Raw genomic sequence first — 22,829 nt, forward strand, 5'->3', positions numbered from 1 at the left:
GCATCTTACCGGTTACTTTTACTCAGAAATGGCAGCAAAGGACAGCTTAAAAATCTGTGGGTTTTAGGACGTGTCAACACGAGGGCTCTGTAACCAGAATAGTAATGTCGATTCAGGGATTACATGCTAATATAAGAAGGGCACGATCCATCAATGAATCGCCAAACTTGTCCATGAACTATTCAGGTACTGTACTGGCCAGCAATGGAAGTATATCTTGCACATGTACAGATTACAGGAGCTAATTTATGCTGTGCCTAAAAGCATAATGCTGACAACTGCTGATAAAATAGCAACAATCTCCCGGAATACAATGCTAACCATCCATAAGAACAGAACATGCCATGCTCCGGCCTTCACTGAATCTGCATAGAAACTTTAATCTGCTAAAGGATGTGCGCCAAAACTTGAGCATCTTATTATTTATAGACAATCATAGCATAAAATGATGAAACTTGAGCAGATTACTATTTCTGGACGAATGCAATCCAATAAGCAAAACGCTGTGTGCTCTCTCTGGTATGCTGCAACAATAAGAGACATAATTTTGGTTGAATAGAAAATTATCTCATTTAATCTAGAATATAGACTTTTCAGATGAAATAAGAGGGAAATTCTATGAAAAGAAAATGGCCAAAGCACAAAAATTGCATCTGTTAAATTGTTAATCTCATCGTACTGTTTCTATGCCCAGGTACTGATGTGTGTTTCTGTGCTGAAAAGTAAAAGCAGTAAACAGAAGTTTGTTTTTCATAGATAACTAATGGCATAATAAAAATCATATTTTTTCTAAGTCAGGTCTATTCCATCCTGCCTTCCAATTTGTATGCAAGAAGCTATAAGTTGTGATGTGCATTTCTAGGAGACATCCAATGCAGATCACACAATAGGTGTTATACTGCTATCATGATAAACAGTATTGCTTTGTTATCAAACATAATATGAAAACTTCCAAAACAACTTCAGAGGTAGTACTCAAGGATCTGGCATCATATAAATTCTCACTCTGACAATGAAATCCGTGGACCTAGAGAAAACCTGAAGGGAGAAAACTGCATGAATCATGACTTATGTTTAATTTTTTTTAATTTAGTTCTTTCTTTTTTTTTTGAACAGTTTTATTTCTTTCTGTAATAATTTCCCATCGAGTTCATCAATCGACGGTGATTAATTCATTAACACTTGCTGAATATCATTTGGTGGGCAGTTTGTATATTTTGAAACAAACCTTCAAGTAATATCATGTCGGAGCCATTTCTAAGTACTTCAAGGACTTAAATACTCTTTAATAGACAAAAATAAAAGGATTTCGAATTTTGACAGTAATATCATGTTGGAGCCATTCCATTTGAATTGGCACTTTCCCCATCACGACTCGTGGGAAGAGAAATCGGCAATAATTCACCTAGGATAATTTATTTGTGGAAATGTAGTTGTATGATCAAGTGATATTATCTCATAAATGTGCCCAGTCAGTAAAATAAAAAAGTATATAAAAAGTGATATTATCTCATAAATGTATTTATATGATCAAATTTTATACCATATTTTAATTTTCAACTTACCTTACCAGATGAATCAAACTACCGAAGTCCCAACTAAGAAGTCTTAGACTATGACTTTCAAGTAAGGATTGCGATTCACCAATGTTCGAGCTGGACAGCTCTGGCCAACGATAGAGAAGGCGCACAGAAGCAACTATAAATTGACCGTCTCATGCCTGTGCTGACAGTCAAAACCGCAGTATAGTGTAACATACAAGCCTTCCTGAATCTTCTGTGGATATTATTACTGGTCATGTTATGAAGAAACTATCTTTATGAGATACTGTTAAAAGAGAATGGGTTGAGTGTCGCCATATCCCATCAGCCTAAATTCACTGAATAACAACCTGGATTACCAACCTTCCAGCTAAGAAACGCTGCAACTGATGTAGATTGACAAGAAGCAACAATTGATTATGGGGAAGGACTCTACATATTTAGGCTTTGAAAATTTTTATCTCCTAGGCACTTATTTTCAATGAAGATGTCCTCAATACCACATCCCACTATACTTAGCACAAGGACTTTCTGAAAAGGTCGAAAAAGATGAGTAGGCTTCCACAAAATATTATACTTATCTCTTCAGCGAGAAGGCAATTTCGAATGAAGCCAATCTGCAACTGATGTAGATTGACAAGAAGCAACAATTGATTAAGGAGAAGGACTCTACATATTTAGGCTTTGAAACTTTTTATCCCCTAGCCACTTTAATTTTGAATGAAGAAGTCCTCAGTAACACATCCCACTATACTTAGCACAAGGACTTTCTGAAAAGGTTGAAAAAGATGAGTAGGCTTCCACAAAAATATTATACTTATCTCTTCAACGAGAAGCCAATTTTGAACTCACTAGTAAATGTAGCTTCTGACTGACTAAAATTCCTGAATATTGCTTACCCTATTTGGCAGATAATTAGCAGGTAAGTCATCCCGTTTGAATAATTCGATGGAGCAGGCTGTACTGACATGTTCATGACGAATTCATACCGACAACATCTGGTCACAATATTTGAGTTGGAGCGTTCCTCTCATGCATTCATTCGTGCTTCCAGGAATGAGCCGCGGGGCAGCGTCGTGGCATTACATGACTTGGTTGAATCTCCCAACTGAATGCAGCACATGCTCAAATTATACGAGAACAGAGGTACAAACTTTCCAAGGAAGCAACGGTACTACCAAAAAGGACAGGACCATGCTAGTGCCTACTTTGATCACTCTCCGTGACCAAATGCCATGACTTGGAGCAAGCTGTTCCGAACAAACTCTCGTTCGGAAACGTACTGCAACCATTTTTGCAGAACCAAGTGCCCGACGAGCCAGGACGTTGTTTACATTAGCAACATATAAATTAGTCGACGACAGCTGTGAGTATAATTAAAGTAGGCGTTGCATCTTGTTATGCATTGCGGCGATTTTCTAATCAAAATTAGCGAGAAGACGCACCAGTTTGCAGCGATTACCTTGTCGGCTGTATCAGAAAAAAAAAAGAGAGGGGAATGGGAACCTCTCCGCATCTTCTGAGAAAGTAAATTTTTGAGCCATCGTGCTCCTAGGCACAGAACCAGCAGGCCCCCACCAGAGATGGTATGGCAGGGACTCGAAGAAAAGGCCAGGGCTCGAATCCGCAACGTGTGGCCGCAGGCAAACCGAGCGAGGAGCAGCAGGACGCTTTGGAGGGACAGACTCACTCACCCTGTGACGCTGACGACACGGCGCGGTGAGTGACGGACGGGGACCTCGCACCCTGCGCGGCCGCGGGAGCGGCACCCGGCCGACCGCGCGTACCCTACCAACCCCCTCTCCTCCGTAGCTCCTGGTGCCCACGACGGCGACGCCCGGAGAGCGACGGGGCGGCGGCCGGCGGGGGAAGGATCGCGTGGGCCCCATGGCGGGCAGCGGCGCGTCCGGGAGGGGAGGAGGAGATTGATTCAGACGGCGAAGCCAATCCACGGACGTCGCGCGAATCGACCACGGCCCAGTCTAACCAGTGGCGACATGGGCCTTTTGAAGTTTCATAACTGGACCTCTATTGTCGGCGGCCCATAGGTCCAGACCCCAGCCCGTTCGTAGCCCAGGGTGAGACTGGCCCGGCCCGTGTAGACCAGAACAGCCAACAACTCCGTGCAGGGGCGTCCGGTCCGGTACGACGAGTCGTACGGAGGAGGATGGATTCCCCGCGCCGTGCGTGACGGGCCCAGCCCAGGACCTTCTTCTGCGTGGAACGTGCGTTGCCTGCCCCTTTCCGTGCTCCATCCAGACCGAGAGCAATACGTACAAGTGACGACTACTAGTGATGGGATGAGATCACGAGGAAGGCAAGTCGCCGTCGTCGGGGTGTCTGGTGTGGGTGCCCCCCCGCTTCACGAGGCGCATTAACAACCCTCGCGCCGGGTCAAACACCGGGTGGCGTTCCGTTCGATCGGATGCCCTAACCCCACCTTCCCACTCGAACCAAATTCTAAGGCTGTCCACAATGGCAAGAGCAAGAGCAAATTTACTCTTGTCTTGTTTCCCACACCTTCTCTGTCTACAGTGCCAAATAGTACATCTATAGTGCCAAACAGTAGATTTACTCCTCCATTTCCTCCTATCGCTGTGGACGGTCTAACACTCCGGTGCGTCCGTCCCACGGCTTCCACGACGTGCGTGAGGATCCACCGGGAGTTGAGCTGTACGCCATGGAGGTTAATTTGGGTGGAGCTGCTGATGATTGGCCTGCCTGCATAAAAACAGGCAATCCATTTTTCTGATGTGCAAAACTTCTTCAACTGGCATTTTTCTCTCTCTCTAAAGAATGAAGCTGAGCCAAAATAGTCTACTATATGCTTATAAACAAGGACAAGCAAAAGAACGCAAAAGGATTCGAATGTATTTTTGTTCAAGTAGATTAGTACTTTAGTGGCATTTTCAAGGAAATTGGTCTACTAATCGACCAAACAAACAAATTGTTTTGTTTAAATTTAAATTTAAAAATTTAAAAACTTTAAAAGATTTGCTTGCTCGAGGGGGCCCGGGCCCACAGGCGCTGTCAATGAATGCCACGAATCGAAACAGCTGCAACAACCAACCCGACCGGACCCGTCCCCATTAACTCCGCCACCCCCGCCCCCGCCCCCGCCCGTCCCAGTCCCCTCGCGCCGCACACGAGCCGGAATCCGGAGCCGGAGCTCGCCTGCCTGCCTGCGCCTCCACCGATCGGCGCCGGGATGAGGGGTTCCTCGCGGAGGCCGCTGGCCGCGGTCATGGCCTGGGTGCGGCGCCAGCCGCCCAAGGTCAAGGCCTTCCTCGCCGTCGTCGCCGGGATGGCCGCGCTCGTCTTCATCCGCTTCATCGTCCACGACCACGACAACCTCTTCGTCGCCGCCGAGGCCGCGCACGCGCTCGGGATCGCCGTGCTCATCTACAAGCTCACCAAGGAGAAGACCTGCGCCGGTTCGTCCCCCAGCCTCCCCCCTTGTTACGGCTGCTGCGCAACCCGCGCTGCTATCCGCTCGATCCGTCGGGCTCGCTGGTTCTCGATCCAGATTGCGGGAACCCATGCGTTTGTTTTTCACTTTCACCTCGTCTGTCGTTAATTTTTCCCCCGGGAAGCATCGGGTAGTCCTCCGTTTATTTTTATACTATATATAAGCTTAATCTCGTGTTTAGTGCGAATCGTGTTGCCTGCTTCGGAGGATTTTGCAGCCTGTTTCGACCAAGGAAGTTGGTTGCTGTTTCGTTAGGTTTTTGCTGTTTCAGTTAGGTTTTATGAATCGACAGGTCGGATTTAGGAGTGAGTGAGGTGATTGCTATACTGAATACTGCATGCAACTTGTGCTGTGTTGGGTACTGCAATGGAAGTGGGATGTTAATGTGTGCCTGCTATGTGAGGAAGGATTCTCAAATTGTTCCATGGTGGTATCACTCGGTGAGCGATCCTTCAGTCAGAGTTTTCTGTGGTGATATCACTGGATGAGCCCAAGAGAAGTATATAAAGCTTGCGCCTGTTCGATTCGATGGCTTCTTTTGCTTAAAAAGTCAACAGGCTTTCGTCCATTGAGAGCTTCAATAGCAGATTCCAGGCAGTTTGCACTTGTTCCTCTTATAGAAATGCAGTGCTCTTCTTGGATTTGTATGACATAAGGGTAGGTAGTCTGAGAGATGCACTGGTTTATGCAAAATTGGGAAGACGTGTTTTCCGGGAGAATGGCATCACTCACTCTGGTGCAGAGATGATGGTGGTTTTAGTTTTGTTTCATCGATACCTTTCTCATTTATGGGCTTGCTTCCTTTTGCTTTCAGCATCTTTCCTGATTCGCCTCTTTTTTGTTTGAAATAATAGCAGGAGCTCTGCCTTTCAATTAAAACGAAAGAATTTATGTCTGATTCACCTCATTCAAAAGAATTGTGTGACTAAATGCTTTGTTAATGCAAATAAAGGATTTATTGAGGGGTATAACTCTGGACATTTTGGCATTAAAAGAATAGGCCATGGACAATATTAATGGCATGGTTCATACTCAACATCATTATTTTTTAAAAAAATTATTGTGTATTATGGTCATCCTGCTGTGACAATATGCGGATGGTCCATGAATCTGCTTGTACATGACCACTGACATGTCACTGTAGACAATTGACTAGATTTAAGTGCTACTAGACTGGTATATCATTTTCATATTAAAAACATAGATAGGTTTGACATTTATTTTGTTTTTTTCATGGTTCAGGATGTATAAATCTATACTCGTGCTCTAATTTTATCCAAATTTTTTCTCTTTCTTGCAGGACTGTCACTCAAGTCTCAGGATTTGACAGCATTATTTCTGGCTGTTAGGTTGTACTGCAGCTTTGTTATGGAGTATGACATCCATACAATTCTGGATACAGCTACACTAGCAGCAACTCTTTTTGTTATTTATATGATTCGGTTCAAACTGAGATCAACATATATGCTGGACAAAGACAACTTCAAATTGTACTATGTGGTAAGAACAAATATTAGATTCTTGACTGCAAAGCTAGCATCTAGGTTATTAAACATAGCAGTGTTAGTATTCTGTATTTTCAAGATGTGTACGTTGTTGTTTTAGATTGCGTTGCTTGACCCGGACTTTTCAAAAGGTCAAGTGCTTGGGACCTCTTGAGTTCCCTGCTGACCACAAACGAGCATTTCTGGTTGTATACTTTAGCCTCCCATAATCACTATCACATTTTGATGACATTACTTGTAGAATGGATTTTACCTTAGCTAATGAATTGCACCTATGTTGGTGGCTATTTCTGCCCATTTATCATTTGTTTTATTAGCCCACTTCTTATTCGCATACTGTAGTATCTTACTAGACTTCCTTTCCAGGTAGTGCCTTGTGCGGTGCTAACGTTTGTTGCCCATCCTACAACATCGCACAACATAGTGAACAGACTTTGCTGGGCCTTTTGTGTTTATTTGGAAGCTGTTTCAGTGCTGCCTCAGTTGCGCTTGATGCAAAATACCAAGGTGAATCTTTAAACATACATGGCCCTTCAATCAGTAAGCAATTACTCTATTTATCTGAGCTTTTCTTTCTATGCGACTTTGCAGATTGTTGAGCCATTCACAGCTCATTATGTGTTTGCACTGGGTGTTGCAAGGTTTCTGAGCTGTGCACACTGGGTCCTTCAGGTTCTTGTCTTTCTGTATACTTTCCTTTTTGTTTTCTTTTAAAAGAACTACCGTGCTAGTTTAGTTTCTTCCTTTTTCACCAAAGAGTGAACTGGTCATCTGGTTCTGTGCCCCCAAACGTTAATAGGGACAAATGCCTTCCCTGTCATCACAGTGTGAAACAATCATAGCAAAGGTCTGGACTTAAAGAACACTGGAAACAGAGTTGAGCGGAATAATTCAATACATCATTGAGTATAGATGGTCAATGATTAATGAAACAGCAGAGCGCCTTTTTTCTAAAATAAAATAGATGTGTTTTACCTGTTATTATCATCACCTGTGCTCGTGTCGAACTGTCGATGCAGAATATACTGGAAAGTACTCTGTTTTACCTCGTTCCCTGATGAAATTTGTTTAGTTTATTTAGTGGTCCTTGTGTTCTCCTTTACTAGTTTGTTTGAAAAACAACTTCATTAATGTTTGCCTTATAATTATCTGTACTATATCCCCAATCTTTTTGGTTTTGTGGGAGTATATGGGGTTTCGGAAGGATGAAAGTTTGTGTTTTGCAGAATCCAAGGTTTTTCTGGGTTAATCTGTCTCTGATAGCTTCGATTACTCTGTTCTGTAGGTTTTGGATACCCGTGGCCGGTTGTTGACTGCTCTGGGCTATGGTCTGTGGCCATCAATGGTACTTCTTTCCGAAATCGTTCAAACTTTCATCCTCGCAGATTTCTGCTACTACTATGTGAAGAGGTACGTGCGATCTGTCATTTCTCATAATCTTATCACTCAGGCAAGGCCCCTGGGCATTGAATAATGAGTAATTTCTGATGGGGCATGCAGTGTTTTTGGTGGGCAACTGGTGCTGCGGCTCCCCTCCGGGGTGGTCTAGAAACTGCAGCAGGATACAAAGCATACTGTTGGTTTCTTCTGTGCTCATCAATCGTCATACAATGCAACAGTCATTATGCTTCTTGTGCCCAAACTTTAGCATTATCGAGTGGATAGCAGAGACTCGTTCGCTCTACTTTTTTTCTTTTCATCTGTAAACTGTTTACGTGAAACCTTGTACCAAAATACTGTGAAACGTAGGTTGTCCATCTGACTTTTTTCGTCCAGGCTAGAGCTGTTGCAGTTTCAGAATAGAGACAGAAACGGGATTTCCCCATTTTCAATGACTCTGTTCCTCTTTGTTGTCGCTGATCTCGTCTTATCGCTGTGTTAATGTTAAGAATGTGGAGGATGCTTTGCTTGGCATATCTCTGGACTGACGGCATACCTTCCAGTCAGTTGGCTGTTTATAGATTTCCCAGATTTGGTTAGTTCATCAAGACTGCTACCGTTTCGGCCTGACAGATTAGCTAACTTTCTCTCAAACGAACTTGACATAGAGTATGTTGCTGCCTCAATCCTCGTCGAGCACCTGGCTGAGTTCAGAACTTGACATAGAGTTGTGTTCAAAGCAAACTTGTCATGCACGGGTGCAGCATGTGTGCGGTGGTCAGCAGCAACGGCACAGTCCCGGGAAAACACCCGTAGAATATCCATGGCGCACCCGTTCACGGAACGAGCCTACTTGCCGTGCCGTGAGCCGGCGGCCTTGCTGCTCTCGCTAACTTCGCCGGCAAGGTAGATAGAGGTCGGCCACAAGTTTCAAACTTCTCCCCCGTTCCGTTCCGTCCCGTCAGATGTTACCCAACCTCGCCTCGCCTCCTTCCCTCGCGAGTTTGGAGTTTTAGCTTGCAGCAACGCCATGTATCATGTGATGCGATTTTTTCTCCAACGAGATTTGTGAGTTGAGAAACTTGACGAAACGAGGCGAAGGCAGCCTCAATGGCCGACACGTGGGGCCCACCGCCCGACCTGCCATGGGCCGCGGCCTTCAGCTCGGCTCGCAACAGGAGGGCCCCCGGTTTAAATGGGAACGCGACGGCTCCCGAGTCGGCCATCGCGCAACCGCAACCACGCGGCCACGCCACGCCACGCCGCCGCCTCCCCCTCCCACCGCTGTTTGTTCGCCGCCCACCGCCTCATAATCCGGGCGCGCTCGCTCGCTTTCCCGTCCCTCTCGAATCCCTCCGTGCGAGCCGCGATGGACGGCTCCTCCAAGGGGATCGGCGGCGCCGGCGCCGACAAGCCCAGCCCCGACCACGACCAGAACGCTAGCCCCAACGTCCCGGCGCCCGCCGCCGCCGGAGACGACGGCGCCTCGGCGGCCGCCGCTGCGGCGGAGGGGAGGCGGCCGTTCACCAGCCTCAGCCAGGAGGAGGCGGACCTCGCCCTCGCCCGCGTCCTTCAGGAGCAGGTAAGCGCTCGAGATCTCGCGGGGTTGGTTGCGTTGCGCCCGCCCCGGGCTCCCATCATCCAATCCCATGGGATGGGTCTCAGGCTTCGCCGCCGTTCTGATTCGTGGCGCGTTCTGCTGGCTGGGTTTGCGGCGCAGGAGCGGGCGTACATGATGCTGACCGCGCAGTACGGCGGCGGCGAGTACGCGAGCTCGGACGCCGGGAGCTACGACTACGACGAGGACGAGGGGAGCGACTACGAGGACGAGGAGGGGGGTGCGGACCCGATCGACGAGGACGAGGTGGTGGTCGCCGGCGCGGAGGGGGCCGCGGCGGATCCCGCGCGGTACGAGGACGACGAGGCGTTCGCCCGCGCCCTGCAGGACGCCGAGGAGCGCGACGTCGCCGGCAGGCTCATGGCGCTCGCCGGGATCGGTGATTGTGAGTGCACAAAACGGATGTCAAAATTCAGATTTATTTTCCCCTTTTGGGTATGTTGCTGAGCCTGCCTTTGTGTACCAGGGCGAGCGATGGAGCAGGTTGATGCTGAGATCGAGGAGGAGGAAGATGTGGATGATCAACAGGTGATATTTCTTTATATTCTCTCCGTGGCTCGATTGATATGGACAGGCTCAGGCAATCATGAACTGGCTGAATTGGATTGTGTTGTGCACCTTTAAATAATCTCATAAAGATTTCTTAGTTAAATGTTGGTAATAATGCAAAACACAGGCATTAGTTTGTTTCTCCAGTATTTATTTCTCATTGCTCTAGGATAGATGTTTTACCACATCATTTCTCTAGGATTTGACAAGGTAATAGTATGTACTATTATTTCAGATTCTTGAGCAGGTAGTTAGAGTTGTGCTGCCTAGTGGTAAGAAATCGAATGTTAGTAGAATTGACTAGAAAGAATAGAATTTGAAGTCGAATTTTGATGTTCCTCTTGATTGAGTTGACTGTGAAGCAATTTGTATAGCTGCTTCCATCTGAAACTGCATATTCAATGAAAATTTGTATATTCGCTGAAAAATCTACTGGGAATGATGCTAGTATCTGACATTTTATGAAACTTTAGGATGCATGGGAAGATGTTGACCCAGATGAATACTCTTATGAGGTAAGTTATTTTTTTTTCTGAAAAGAATATGATGTTCTCTGCATTTTAAATTTTTAATCTACCCTACTGTGTGCGAAGCTGCAAGATGCATTATTAAACATGCATGGTTATGGTGATCTCAGGAACTAATTGCATTGGGTGAAGTTGTCGGCACAGAAAGCAAAGGCCTATCTGCTGATACAATTGCCTCGCTACCTTCAGTAACTTACCAGGCACAAGACAAGCATGAAGGCAACATGGAACAGTATGGACTATGTTTTATTATGCCTTATCCACCCACGAAAAATGTGTGTAGAATGATATACTGATCGATCTAATTTCATCTGCAGATGTGTTATATGCCGTGTGGAGTTTGATGAAGGCGAAACATTGGTTGCACTTCCTTGCAAACATCCATACCATTCTGAGTGCATAAACCAATGGCTGCAATTAAACAAGGTATAACCACCAGTGCCACCACTTTACCTACTGAATTCCCCTGACATATACCATTATCAAAGGATGTTCTTGATGAACACTACATCTGTTCTCAAATAGATATCATTCTATAATGTGGGCAATCCTACTTGGAACTTTGGCTATTAATACACACAAAACAGTTAGGATTTGACACATGAATATCATGTGTTGATTTGCCATGAAAAATCTTTCACTTGGTATTTGGTAATATTTTCAACAATCTCTGTTAAGAAATAGCTATAAAAGGTTGTCGGTACCCCAGGATTGGGGTACCCCTTCTTGCTGTGCCTAGGCAAGAGTCTCGTAGTTATCCTTAACTACGCCTCGATGGCTGGGCGGCCGGACCCCTGTAGTCCGGAGCCCTACTCTCCCGGCAAACGGACCCGGACCCGCTCCCCGCTTGAGGAAGGTCCGGTGATGCCACGTGTCCCGGAGAAGGGAGTGCTCGGCTAAGGGGCCCAGACCTCCCACCAGGTCCCGGACCCCCAAATACTATCCGGACCCCTTAGCGGGGAGATAACAGACACCCCGCCTGTCGGGGTCCGAAGCCGCCTGGGGGGGTCCGAAGCCGCCACGCGTCCGCAGGTGCGGGCCCGCGTAGGGGCGCGGCGCTTCCCCGGGAAGACACGCCCACCTACCGCATTGAATACGGTAGACGTAAGTGCGCTCTGCCACAGCAGAGCCCGATGCGGCTTTTGCCAGGCTGTACTATTGACCGCGCGTTACCAAGGCGCGCGGTGCAGCCTCTGGTACCGCCCACGCCACGCACGCCAGTTAGACACGACAACTCGACGACGGAGTATCATAACGCCTACGCGGTAGACCCAACAGTCTACGCCGCAACCTACACTACCTCAACGGGCGCCTCGCCGATGGGACAGGAGTAGACCCCCCTCGGTCAGAGAGTCTACAAGACGATGAAGTGTATCCGGCAAGAGATTCTCCATCACTGTAGCTCCATTAGTGTCTATTTGGTATAGTATACATCCTTGTTGGACCCATCTGTCGGGGTCCAACACCTGTGTACGCGCCCTCCTTGCTCTATGAAAGGGAGACGCCCGTTAGAGAAAGGCTCAGGTCCAAAAGAGGACTGGAAGGCAGAGGATAGACTCATCCACCGACACTAGAGCAATACGACTCTCAAGTGGACGTAGGGTATTACGCTCCGGCGGCCCGAACCACTCTAAAATTCTCGTGTGTTCTTGCGTTCTTGCCCCCAAGCTAGATAGGCCTAATCGCTTAGCGCAATCCCGAGTACACCCCCTCGGGGATTAGGCGGGTGCGTTCCGCCACCCGGCTGTGGGTACCCTAAAAAGCCCACAACAAAGGTAGTGTCAAAACATGTGTGTTGGGGACTATGTCGATGCTTAACAAGTAAAACAACAGTGATAGAAATCCGTTGGAAGTGTATTATTAGGGGGGTCCTTTTTCACAACCCTCAGACTGCATAATGCTGCAGTTCATTCCAAGATACACCATGGATCATGCTAAATTGCTAAAGCAAACAAGAACAGCTCATTGTAATCACAAAATCTAAATACCAGACCGACATCTGAACTGGGTGACATATCATTTTAATTGTTTGCAGGTGTGCCCGATGTGCAGCGCTGAAGTTTCCACCTTTGAGAACAAGAAGGCATAGCTGCTTTACTGGGAAGGAATATCGGCAAGCCGGCAGCCTGATATCTGCCATTAGATAGTGAAACGAAAGCAGCGTGGCAACTGTTGAGTTGCTCAGGGAAGTCCCTGTTCTCTCCAGTTCAATTCGACAGGTTTAGTCGCCGCCTGTACCTGTTCCTGCTGCTGATTTAGATTACCATGCCGCTGGTTATTTATGCATTGTATTAGACTGTTGATGATTCGTGCATGATTCATTGTTTGTAGATGTTAAATAACAATCATATCAGTAGACAATAGCCATTCTTTCAAGTCTTAGTCTGGTCTTTTCGTTCTTGAATGGTGTCAATTGTTTGTTCCTCGAGATGCTGGTTTGGTTGAAATGATGAGTCGCTATCTATTAAGAATGACCATGTGTAGGAAGAAACAGGACTGTATATACCGTTGCTTGCCGAAGAGTATCATATCAATAGAAAATAGCCATTCTTTTAAGTCTTAGTCTGATCTTTTCGCGTTTGAATGGTGTCAATTGTTTGTTCCTCGAGATGCCGGTTTGGTTCAAATGATGAGTTGCCATCTATTAAGAATGACCATGACCATCTATATACCGTTGCTTGCCGAAGAGTATCTGCCTTAATGGACGTGGTATTGGTATGTAGATTTGTGCTCAAGCCGGAGACGCTGGTAGTGGTGTGGTGCCGAAGTACTGTCTGGGATTTATGTTGTTACAGTTACAGTAGCTGCTGGAATTACCGGGCTAATGGATTTCGGGATTCTTAAAATCCTAAAATCTTTGCTCTAGAATCCATCCACAGTTTGGCAGCTTTCAAAATTTTAGGATTCAGGATTCGCAGAATCTGCTGTCCTCCAAACGCGGTCTTAAACTACGAGGTCAGAATGCGCTATCTGAAGAAAAAACGGTGCGCGCTGCGCGCATAAGATGCGTCCTCTGAAGTTTCCCTATATTCTAGAAGATGTGCTCTCCGAAGACCAAAAGGTCAAATGAGCAAAGGAAAGACTCAAGATTCTAGAAGGTTAGTACGCTCTCTACAGAGAACCCTGGCGTGTGCCATCGCGTCAGACGCGGCGCGGGTTGGGTTCCGGCAGCGTGTCGGTGTCGGCGCACGGCACTTTTTGGACCATGCACGCTCCTGTACTGCGTGTACACCGAACACAGTTGTTGCACACGCTGCGACGCGGCTGCGCGCGACGGGCGGTCGGTCCCAGCGCTCTACCTGGTAGGCTCCCCGGGGCGGCCACCGGTCACCGGTGTGGGTCGAGACTCGAGAGACAACTGAGGTAGGAGCAAAAACTCAGCAGGTGATTAAATGGGCTTCCATCTCTATATTTATTCGGTAAGTGTAAAATTTAATCTCCAACAGAGGAGTAAATAGGCTACTATTTTAATAGGCCTTACAAATTTCTCCCCCACTCCCAATTTGGTGGCCCTCTAGTAGGCCGCCAACTGTGCGCCCCACCGATTTTTTTTCTATTTCCACGTAGCAGTGCCCGATCCAGTGCCAAGGCGAGCGCCCCCGCCCCGCACGCCACCGACGCCACGCCGCCGGGCGCCCTAGCTGCCGCCGCCGGCCCGACTGCCCTCAGTCCGCCTCCTCCCCGGATCCGCCGCCGGAGCTGTCGGCGCCTGCTTCTTGCCGGCCGCGGGCGCGGGGAGTTCTTGAGCCGCTTCGCCACGACGTCTTGAGCCACTTCGCCGGCAGCCGACCCCTGCGGTGGCGCCGACCGTCGCGTCACCGGCGTCTTCCTGCCGGGCCTCAACGTCTCCGCGGCGTCCGTGCCCTTCGCCGACCTCTGTGTCGCCCTGCCGTCCCTGGCCACGCTGTCCCTGCCGGAGAACTCGCTCGCGGGCGGCATCGTGGGGGTCGTCGCGTGCGCCGCGCTCCAGAAGCTCACCCTCGCGTTCAACGGCTTCGACGGCGCGATCCCGGACCTCTCGCCGCTCACCAAGCTCCGCAACCTCAACGTCTCCTCAATGTCTGAATTTACATTATTTCCATTGCCAGCTTCTCCTCAACCAAGAGCTCAAGATACAGAAAAAGGCAAACAACATAACAGATCTCGGAGGACATGATTTCCTTTGTTCCTGTATTTTTTTTTTGTTCCGGTCTAAATGAGGCCATCTGTAGTTAGAATCTTAGCATTCAGAACAAACTCCTGCATTCAGAACATAACTCTGGCTCTACCAAAAAAGGGTCTTGTGGCCATACGTTCAGTGATCAGACAACTTGGCCAGCAAAACTGGTGTTCAGAGCTCTGTTGGAGCTAAGTTTGCATGTGGAGCCTGAAGTTATTCTGAGTTAATCTGAATGTATACAGTTTTTGTGAGATGAATTACTGAAATGTGTTACAGTGCTGGAATGTTTGGTTATGAAAGCCATGCTCAATGCTGAAATGCTGAAATGATGCTGAACTTCTCATGCCATTTTTTCAGAATTAATATGTTCAGGTTTCTGTCTGCCATTATGTTCAGTACTATTTTTTGGTGTTCAGTACTATTTTGTTCAGTTGCACATATGTCTATTGGAATTCTGTCCAGCTTGTTAATAGGTTAGCTTTTGTTCATGCTGGATACAGGTAAAGTAAGAGTGCTGTTCAGCTTGTTCATGCTGGATACAGCTTTTGTTCTATTGGATACAGCTTTTGTTGTATTGGAGTTCTGTTCAGCTTGTTCATTTGACACAATAGCAAGAGTGCTAATTAGATGCTATCTGAATTTTGGAGAGAGATCATACTGGACAGGTTTATTTATATATGATGCATGTTCCTGATTGACACTATCAAATGATCCAGATCAAGTTAGATGAGTGTGGGATACATCAAGTTAGGTTGTGTAAATGTATAGACAGACATGTTAATGTTGTATTTCTGTCAAATGAACAAACTCCTGCATTCAGAACATAACTCTGGCTCTACCAAAAAAACATGACAGATTCACAAGCTGAGACAGATGATCTATTCATCTCAAGTCATATATTTGTATTCTGTTGTTGCTTTATACAAATTACAGACAAAGTAGAAGAAAAACATGCTCTGCAGTAAGCTGAGACAGATGATCTATTCATCTCAATCCTTGACGTCTGCTACACCTTCTGGAGGCTCCTCAAGAACTTAGCATTTGCCTTGCTGTGGCACCGTCTACAATCATAAGAGCAAACCTGCAATTGTAGACATTCAGATGAGAAATTGGAACAACAGCATATGACCATTAATGTTTTTATTCCTAGTTAAAAAGCATAGCAGGGCTAGTAGAAGTCAGATAACTTGATGCTACTTCAGAAAGCCAAGAAATTAAAGCCTGAGAATCTCCATACCAACGAATATAGTGACATATATATATGTGCAAGATTCAATTTTTTTCCACCTCAGGATTGGTTGTGCGAGGAGAGATATAAATTATCATCTAGTACAAAATAAGTTTATAAATCCTAATACGAGCGAGAGCATCTTCTGAACCATGAACAACAACCACACATCAATACGGCAGAAAGGAAGCAGCGTCCGGATCCGAAATCGATAGCTACTGCAGGAAGCAAGTAGTTGTTCAGAGTTCTTTCTGGACCCCATGGGGGACTCGGAGCAAGCAGGAACTCACCTGGAGCCGCCTCACGAGGCGAAGTCGAAGCGGAAGAGAGGGCGGAGCTTGAGATGTAGGTCGGCGAGCAGTCACAGCGGCGGCGGCGCGGCGATGGGAGGAGAGCGAGTCGAGCAGGTAGAGTAGCGGCCAGAGGTCGGCCGGGCACGACCGGGCGGAGAGCTTGGAGTGGAGGTCGGCGAAGGCAAGCGCTTCGTTGGGAGTGCGAGAATGACAGATGAGGCCCAGCTGTCAGTTGGAAAAATGAAAGTCCAATTTACTCAGTTTGCCGGGTGGAGGACTATAATTGAATGAGTAAAATTTAGAAGTAAATTTTTAAATAATCATTTGTTCATCCAAATTTAGAAGCTGCAATACAGATGCTCTAATCAGCGTGCGGCGCCCAACGTAACATCCAAACCCCGCACCGGCAGGAGGAATCCGAATCCAGCACCGCAGCGAGAATCCGGCGGGCGCCGCCCGTGGGTGCGTGGGCGTGTCCCCCCAAGCACAAGGCCGACGCTGACGCGGACGCACACCCACACCTCCTCCTCTCTGCCTCCTCTGTCTCGGTGTCTCCGTCCCGTTCGAAAAAATAGTGGAGCGCCAGCGCGGCCGCCCGCTATAAAGTCGCCCGCGGACGGCTACGCCTGCCTCACCCACCTTGCCTCTGCCCTCCTCAGATCCGCGCGCCTGCCTGCTCGATTTGCTCTGCTCCCCCCTTGCCCCGCCCTTCGTCTCCGCCTGATGATCTCCGCGCCTCTGCGCGCGCCGGCCGCCGCCGGGGCGCCGTTGTTCCGGCCCGCCTCCGCGCCCAGGCCCATCCGGATCCGGTGCGCCGCCGCGGCCGCGGCCCCCGCCGCTCCGGCGCCCACGCTGTACGAGGTGCTGGGCCTGCGCGCCGGCGCCACGGTGCGGGAGATCAAGGCGGCGTACCGGCGCCTGGCGCGGGAGCGGCACCCGGACGTGGCGGGCGCCGCGCCGGGGGCCGCCGCCGAGTTCGTCCGCCTCCACGACGCCTACGCCACGCTCTCCGACCCGGACAGCCGCGCGCGCTACGACCGCGGCGGCGCCGCGGTGGCCGCGGCCGTCGCGCAGCAGCGCGCGCGCCCGCGCTGGGCCGCCTCGGCGGGGGGCTACTACGGCCGCCCGCGCCGCACCTGGGAGACGGACCAGTGCTGGTAGCAGACTGTGTTAGGAGTAGGAACCCCTTGCCGCGCCGTGCTTGTTGTGAATAGGTGTCGGCAGTCTAGAAACAACACATCCTCCTGCCGCCATGGCGGCTCACCTTGGTTGGATTTTTAGTACCGGTGGCCATCCATGTGACTCCCCGTCCTTGTTCTTGCACTTGTCTGAGATGTAATCTTGAGAAGCGCAAATTGACTTATATAATGTAAGGTGGCTGCGAGGTTTGAAGGAAGTAGCCCTGCCTCTGCTGTTCAATCTAAGCTCTTCTTCTCTTCTAGTCTTGTTGATGATTCCAATATCCTATGCCCTGCGGTTTCACATCACAAATTCCGGCGAGCAGCACAGCAGAGCAGTCTTCTTTCTTCGATCGGACGAAGAAGAAGCAGCAGCAGCAAAAAAGAAAGTCGTGCAGTTCATCGACGCCATCGCGTGTGGAGACCAAAGGGAGCAGTCCACAGGGAGGGAGGGAATATTCCATGCCACCCCTTGGCCATGAAACATGTGCCGCCAAGGTCAAACCATGCCAATTGGCAGCCGTCACCGGCGGCTCTGCTCCGCAGGCCTTCCTCGACAACGTCATAACGCAAGCGCCGGTTCTTCCATCCATCGAGTTGTTAATTTTCCACCCGCCGGAGGAATAATCGTACGTCTGTTGTGCTCTTTCACTGCAAATGAACAAAACTCCCTTCCTCCTGTTTTGTTGGAATCACATCAACGGAAGGGCTGATCGTCAAGGTCAAAGAAAGGCAGTTTCGAGTGCCAAATTGCAGCTCGATCGGCCTTGTTTGGATGGCCCCTGAAAAAGTTTTCTCGTCCTTTGACCACGACTAATAATTAGAGGTATTAAATAAAATCTAATTACGAAATCATCTCCACAACTATGGTACTGTAGCAAGTATTGTATCTAATGATGTCTTTGACCGTACGATTAGGAAATGATTTGGCGCAATTATTATAGCATCACTGTAGCCAATCATGATATAACTTGGCTCATTAGATTCGTCTCGAAAAGTTACACTTATCCGTGAAAAAGTTTCGTAAATAAACTTTATTTAGTACTCCATTCATGCATTCGTTTTTTTGAAAAAAATTTCGGGGTGTAATCCAAACACAGCAGAGGCTAAACTTTCGAGTGCCACGAGACACAGCTTGGTCAGACGGCTGAAACACAGAAAGAACGTTGGTCGCTTTCTCTGTGAGAAAAAAAAACAGAGAGAGGACTTTTGGTCAACCAAGGATCCATGCCCCTGTGTAATACTAATAACGGTAACAAAGTTGCACCTGCACGTTGCTGCAGTGACATGCCACTGTTTTGGCACGGGTGAGTGAGATACGTGTTCCACGGAGAAGTCCAGGCGGCCAAGCCCCACAGTCCCGCGGCGATCCATCGCGGGCGTTGATGCTTGATCCAACGGCCTTCGATCCGCCACCGCATCCGAGAACTCGAACGGAGCAACGGAGAACTGCGCGCGCCTCATCCCCCGCCTCTTCCCCTCCATCCCACGATCGCAATGGCACGATCCCGCCATCTAGGGCAGGCCACCCGGCTCGCCTCCACCCTTCCTCTCCCCTTCCAAATTTAGCTCCTCGATCGCCTCCGGTGTCACCTCGCGTCCCACCTTCGTCCACCGCCGCCGGACGGCAGCCGGCCGGCCCGGCCGGCCGCGACCCGGATCGGAGGGCTCGTCGACCAGCATCGCGCGCGGCGGCGGCATTGATCGATCCCGGCGGCCGATCGACCCAGGGGAGCATGGACGACCTGAGGGCGAGCCTGGCGCGGCCGATCCAGCTGGCGGAGCAGCTGATCAAGTGGGCGGACGAGGCGCAGGCGTGCCGGTCCGAGTGCCAGGACATCAGGTCCCGGATCGAGCGCCTCTCCACGCTGCTCCGCCAGGCGGCGCGCGCCGAGCTCTACGAGCGCCCCGCGCGCCGCATCCTCGCGGACACGGACAGGGCGCTCGACAAGGCCGCCGCGCTGCTCGAGCGCTGCTGCGGCCGCGGCATCCTCCACCGCGTCCTCACCATCATCCCCGCGGGCTCCTTCAGGAAGGCCGCCCACCTGCTCGACAACTCGCTCGGGGACCTCACCTGGATCCTCCGCGTCTCCAGCCACGCCGCCGCCGCCGCCTCCTCCGAGGACGACGACGACGAGGACGACGACGACCACCACATCGGCCTGCCCCCCATCGCGCAGAACGAGCCCATCCTCTTCCTCATCTGGGAGCAGATCGCCGTGCTGCAGTACGGCGGCCTCGAGGCCCGCGCCGACGCCGCCGCCAGCGTCGTCTCCCTCGCGCGTGACAACGACCGCTACGGCAGGCTCATCATCGAGGAGGACGGCGTCCCGCCGCTGCTGCGCCTCATCAAGGAGGGCCGCGCCGACGCGCAGGAGAGCGCCGCGCTCGCCATCGGCCTCCTCGCCCGCGACCCCGAGTGCGTCGACCTCATGATCCTCGCCGGCGTCTGCACCTCCTTCGTCAAGATCCTCAAGGACGCGCCCATGAAGGTGCAGGGCATGGTGGCCTGGGCCGTCTCCGAGCTCGCCGCCAACCACCCCAAGTGCCAGGACGCGTTCCTGCAGCACAACGTCATCCGCCTCCTCGTCGCCCACCTCGCCTTCGAGACGGTGCAGGAGCACTCCAAGTACGCCGTCGCCTCCAAGATGTCCATCCACGCCGTGGTCATGGACAAGAAGACCAACAATGACAGCACCACAAGCAGCTCGCAGGAGCCGCCCGACGCCGCCGGGGTGCAAGCCACCACCGCCAGCGCGGCCAAGCCCACCGTGGGCGCAGGGGGCGCGGCAGGCGCCGGCAGGGCCGTACCGGCAAATTCGGGGGCCCTGTGCGAAACAATGGACTGGGCCCTGGTGACCTAGTGAAGGATCATGAATACCAAGCGATACCAGTCGGCAAGCGCGATATGCTGTGTGAAAGCACAAATGTTAGAAGCCACACGAGCGCGATGTGCTGTGTGAAAACACAAATGTTAGAAGTCACACGTGTGACTGATAGTTAAATCATCACATAAGGCCCAATAACTATTTTTTGTTCCGGAAATTTTTTTTGTTGCTGGAACAATTGTTATTGTTTGGGCAACAAAAATTTTTTTCCGAAAAAAAGTTTGTTCTAGCAACAAAGCATTGAGGGGTCTGGTTTATTAGGCCGATTTTATCTCCAAAACACGAAAACTTGAAGAGGTTGGGGTGCTGTGACAGGTACACTTGAGATCACACACGTGACCCCAAACATCACCCATGTAAAAAAAAGTGGGAAGTGATACGCCTACGACGATTTATCTTTTAGGAGCAATTTGGGCCATGTTTTGCCACAAATTGGGTCAAACAATCAACTAAATTAAAGTGTTTGCATGACTATATCTAATATATACCTAATATTTTGGGGGCCCTTCGAATTCGGGGGCCCTGTGCGGTCGCACGGCCTGCACGTGCCCAGATACGGGCCTGGGCGCCGGCTCGAGCGCGGCGGCTCCCGGCCCCAGCGCCGCCAGACCCGCCGGCGGCTTCGCCGGGACGAGGATGCACAACGCGTCCATGTCGGCGACGAGCACGCGGGGCAGGGAGTACGAGGTCCCGGAGATCAAGGCCTACCTCAAGTCCCACGCCGCCAGAGCGCTGGGCACGCTGGCCACGGGCAACCCCGCCATCTGCAAGAACATCACCGAGTCTCGGGCGCTGCTCTGCTTCTCGATCCTCCTCGAGAAGGCCACGGGCGACGTGCAGTACAACTCGGCGATGGCCCTCGTGGAGATCTGCCGCGTCGCCGAGCAACACCCCGAGCTCCGGCGGTCGGCGTTCAAGCCGACGTCCCCGTCGGCGCGCGCCGTGGTGGACCAGCTCCTCCGCGTCGTGGACAAGGCCGACTACGACGACCTCCTCGTACCCTGCATCACCTGCCTGGGGTGCCTCTCGAGAACGTTCCGCGCGACGGAGAAGAGGGTCATCGGGCCGCTCGTCAGGCTGCTCGACGAGCGGGAGTCCGAGGTGACCCTGGAGGCGGCGTCGGCGCTAACCAAGTTCGCGTCCACGGACAACTACCTGCACGTCGACCACTGCACGGCGATCATCGCCCACGGCGGCGCCAAGCACCTGGTCCAGCACGTCTACTTCGGCGAGCAGGGGGTCCAGACGGCGGCGCTCATCCTCGTCTGCTTCCTCGCGCACAACGTCCCGGACAGCGACGAGCTCGCGCAGGCCGAGATCCTGACGGTGCTCGATTGGGGCTTGAAGCAAGGCTACATGTCGCAGGATCCCTTGATCGAGAGCTTGCTGCCCGAGGCCAAGATTAGGATGGAGCTCTACCAGTCCAGAGTAGCAAAAGCAGGGTACTATTGATCAAAGGGAACAGTTTTGTTGCAGAGAGAGAGGCAATGCATGTTACCAGGACAACGAACGGAATTGCCTACTCTTGTTCACATCAGCTGACTACTGTATATATATAGATTCAGGTAACTTCATGCATTCACAGTTTTGTTCTGTATGTTCTTTATGCTCTTTCTCAACTTGCTTGTATCTCATTTGGTGGTCAACAGTGCATAGCTAGCCCCTTTTAGGGGAGATCATTAGCCCTTGATACTAACTGGAGTCAGTCAGTAAGCTTTTGTTAGAGGATATGAGAAGTTTTGTAGGCTTAATTTGATGTTTGCCCTTAAGTTTTTACTGTATCTCTTTTGGTGATGAACAGAAGTACAGCCCCTTTCCGGGGGAGATTAGCATATTGTACTCTGACTCGATGTATATTAGGTCTTCATTTACTGAGAAGAATTTATTTGACTCCAATAATGTTGTTTCTTATCTGAATGTAACAAATCCATCCATATACTGTGCTAATTCAGGAAGTTCTATCATTAACTATGCAAGCAAAAAAGAAATTGGATCTTCATTTGTTAATCTGAACAATTAATGGCAGCAGCGCCCCTGTTTGTTGTTATGCATCCACATGATGAATTTTGGAATTCAGAAGAATTTAGCTCCCGTTTCAACGAAGTTCAGTTTGCAAGTATAAGGTAGTATAACCCACCATGTTCTGAATAAAACATTGGAGAAAGTAGGCTTCATGCCTTTTATGTGGATGTTCCCCTTTTGCTACTTCTGGAAGAAACTAACCATCTCTCAGTTCAGAAAGACAGAAGGTTTCAGGTTTCCTTCTTGGTTGCAGTAGCGAAATTTTATGCATCTAAACAAGGCATCTGTTGGGCCGTAGCCAACCCTTCCTCACCCGAAGAAAATCTATCGCTCTCATGCTTTGACGAGATCGTTTCTGCTGATTTGCTACGTCCTATTAGGATCCGATTCAGACATGATGCAATCAACATCTTATCGTCGTGCACACCGTCGATTCTGTCCAGACAACTGCTCCTGCGAATTGATAGGTGCT

General features: G+C 49.8%; 4 protein-coding genes and 1 long non-coding RNA gene across 5 annotated transcripts; 4 read left to right on the top strand and 1 right to left on the bottom strand.

Moving 5' to 3' along the window:
* Nucleotides 1-4,632: 4,632 nt before the first annotated feature.
* LOC120713767 (ER lumen protein-retaining receptor erd-2.2-like) lies at nt 4,633-8,370 on the top strand. Its single transcript, XM_039999739.1, has 6 exons — nt 4,633-4,975; nt 6,311-6,510; nt 6,882-7,022; nt 7,107-7,187; nt 7,801-7,925; nt 8,016-8,370. Exons 1-6 carry the CDS (start codon nt 4,750-4,752, stop codon nt 8,062-8,064), a joined length of 822 nt encoding a protein of 273 aa, XP_039855673.1. The 5' UTR covers nt 4,633-4,749; the 3' UTR covers nt 8,065-8,370.
* A 741-nt stretch (nt 8,371-9,111) lies between these two features.
* Nucleotides 9,112-13,060, top strand: LOC120713766 (E3 ubiquitin ligase BIG BROTHER-related-like). The gene is made up of 7 exons (XM_039999738.1): nt 9,112-9,477; nt 9,616-9,898; nt 9,980-10,041; nt 10,536-10,577; nt 10,700-10,821; nt 10,907-11,015; nt 12,625-13,060. The coding sequence occupies exons 1-7, from the start codon at nt 9,265-9,267 to the stop codon at nt 12,676-12,678; spliced, it is 885 nt and encodes a 294-aa protein (XP_039855672.1). The 5' UTR covers nt 9,112-9,264; the 3' UTR covers nt 12,679-13,060.
* A 2,542-nt stretch (nt 13,061-15,602) lies between these two features.
* LOC120713770 lies at nt 15,603-16,506 on the bottom strand. The gene is made up of 2 exons (XR_005691267.1): nt 16,267-16,506; nt 15,603-15,829 (listed from the first exon to the last, which is right to left on the bottom strand). It is a non-coding gene; the product is annotated as an uncharacterized LOC120713770 (long non-coding RNA).
* Nucleotides 16,507-16,834: 328 nt separating this feature from the next.
* On the top strand, nt 16,835-17,665 carry LOC120713768 (chaperone protein dnaJ 11, chloroplastic-like). The gene has a single exon (XM_039999740.1). It carries the CDS (start codon nt 16,993-16,995, stop codon nt 17,428-17,430), a length of 438 nt encoding a protein of 145 aa, XP_039855674.1. The 5' UTR covers nt 16,835-16,992; the 3' UTR covers nt 17,431-17,665.
* Nucleotides 17,666-17,845: 180 nt separating this feature from the next.
* Nucleotides 17,846-22,252, top strand: LOC120713769. Its single transcript, XM_039999741.1, has 2 exons — nt 17,846-20,279; nt 20,889-22,252. Exons 1-2 carry the CDS (start codon nt 18,833-18,835, stop codon nt 21,785-21,787), a joined length of 2,346 nt encoding a protein of 781 aa, XP_039855675.1. The 5' UTR covers nt 17,846-18,832; the 3' UTR covers nt 21,788-22,252.
* The last annotated feature ends 577 nt before the right edge of the window (nt 22,253-22,829 follow it).

The sequence above is a fragment of the Panicum virgatum genome, chromosome 6K, assembly GCF_016808335.1.
Source record: "Panicum virgatum strain AP13 chromosome 6K, P.virgatum_v5, whole genome shotgun sequence".
Lineage (NCBI taxonomy): Eukaryota > Viridiplantae > Streptophyta > Magnoliopsida > Poales > Poaceae > Panicum > Panicum virgatum.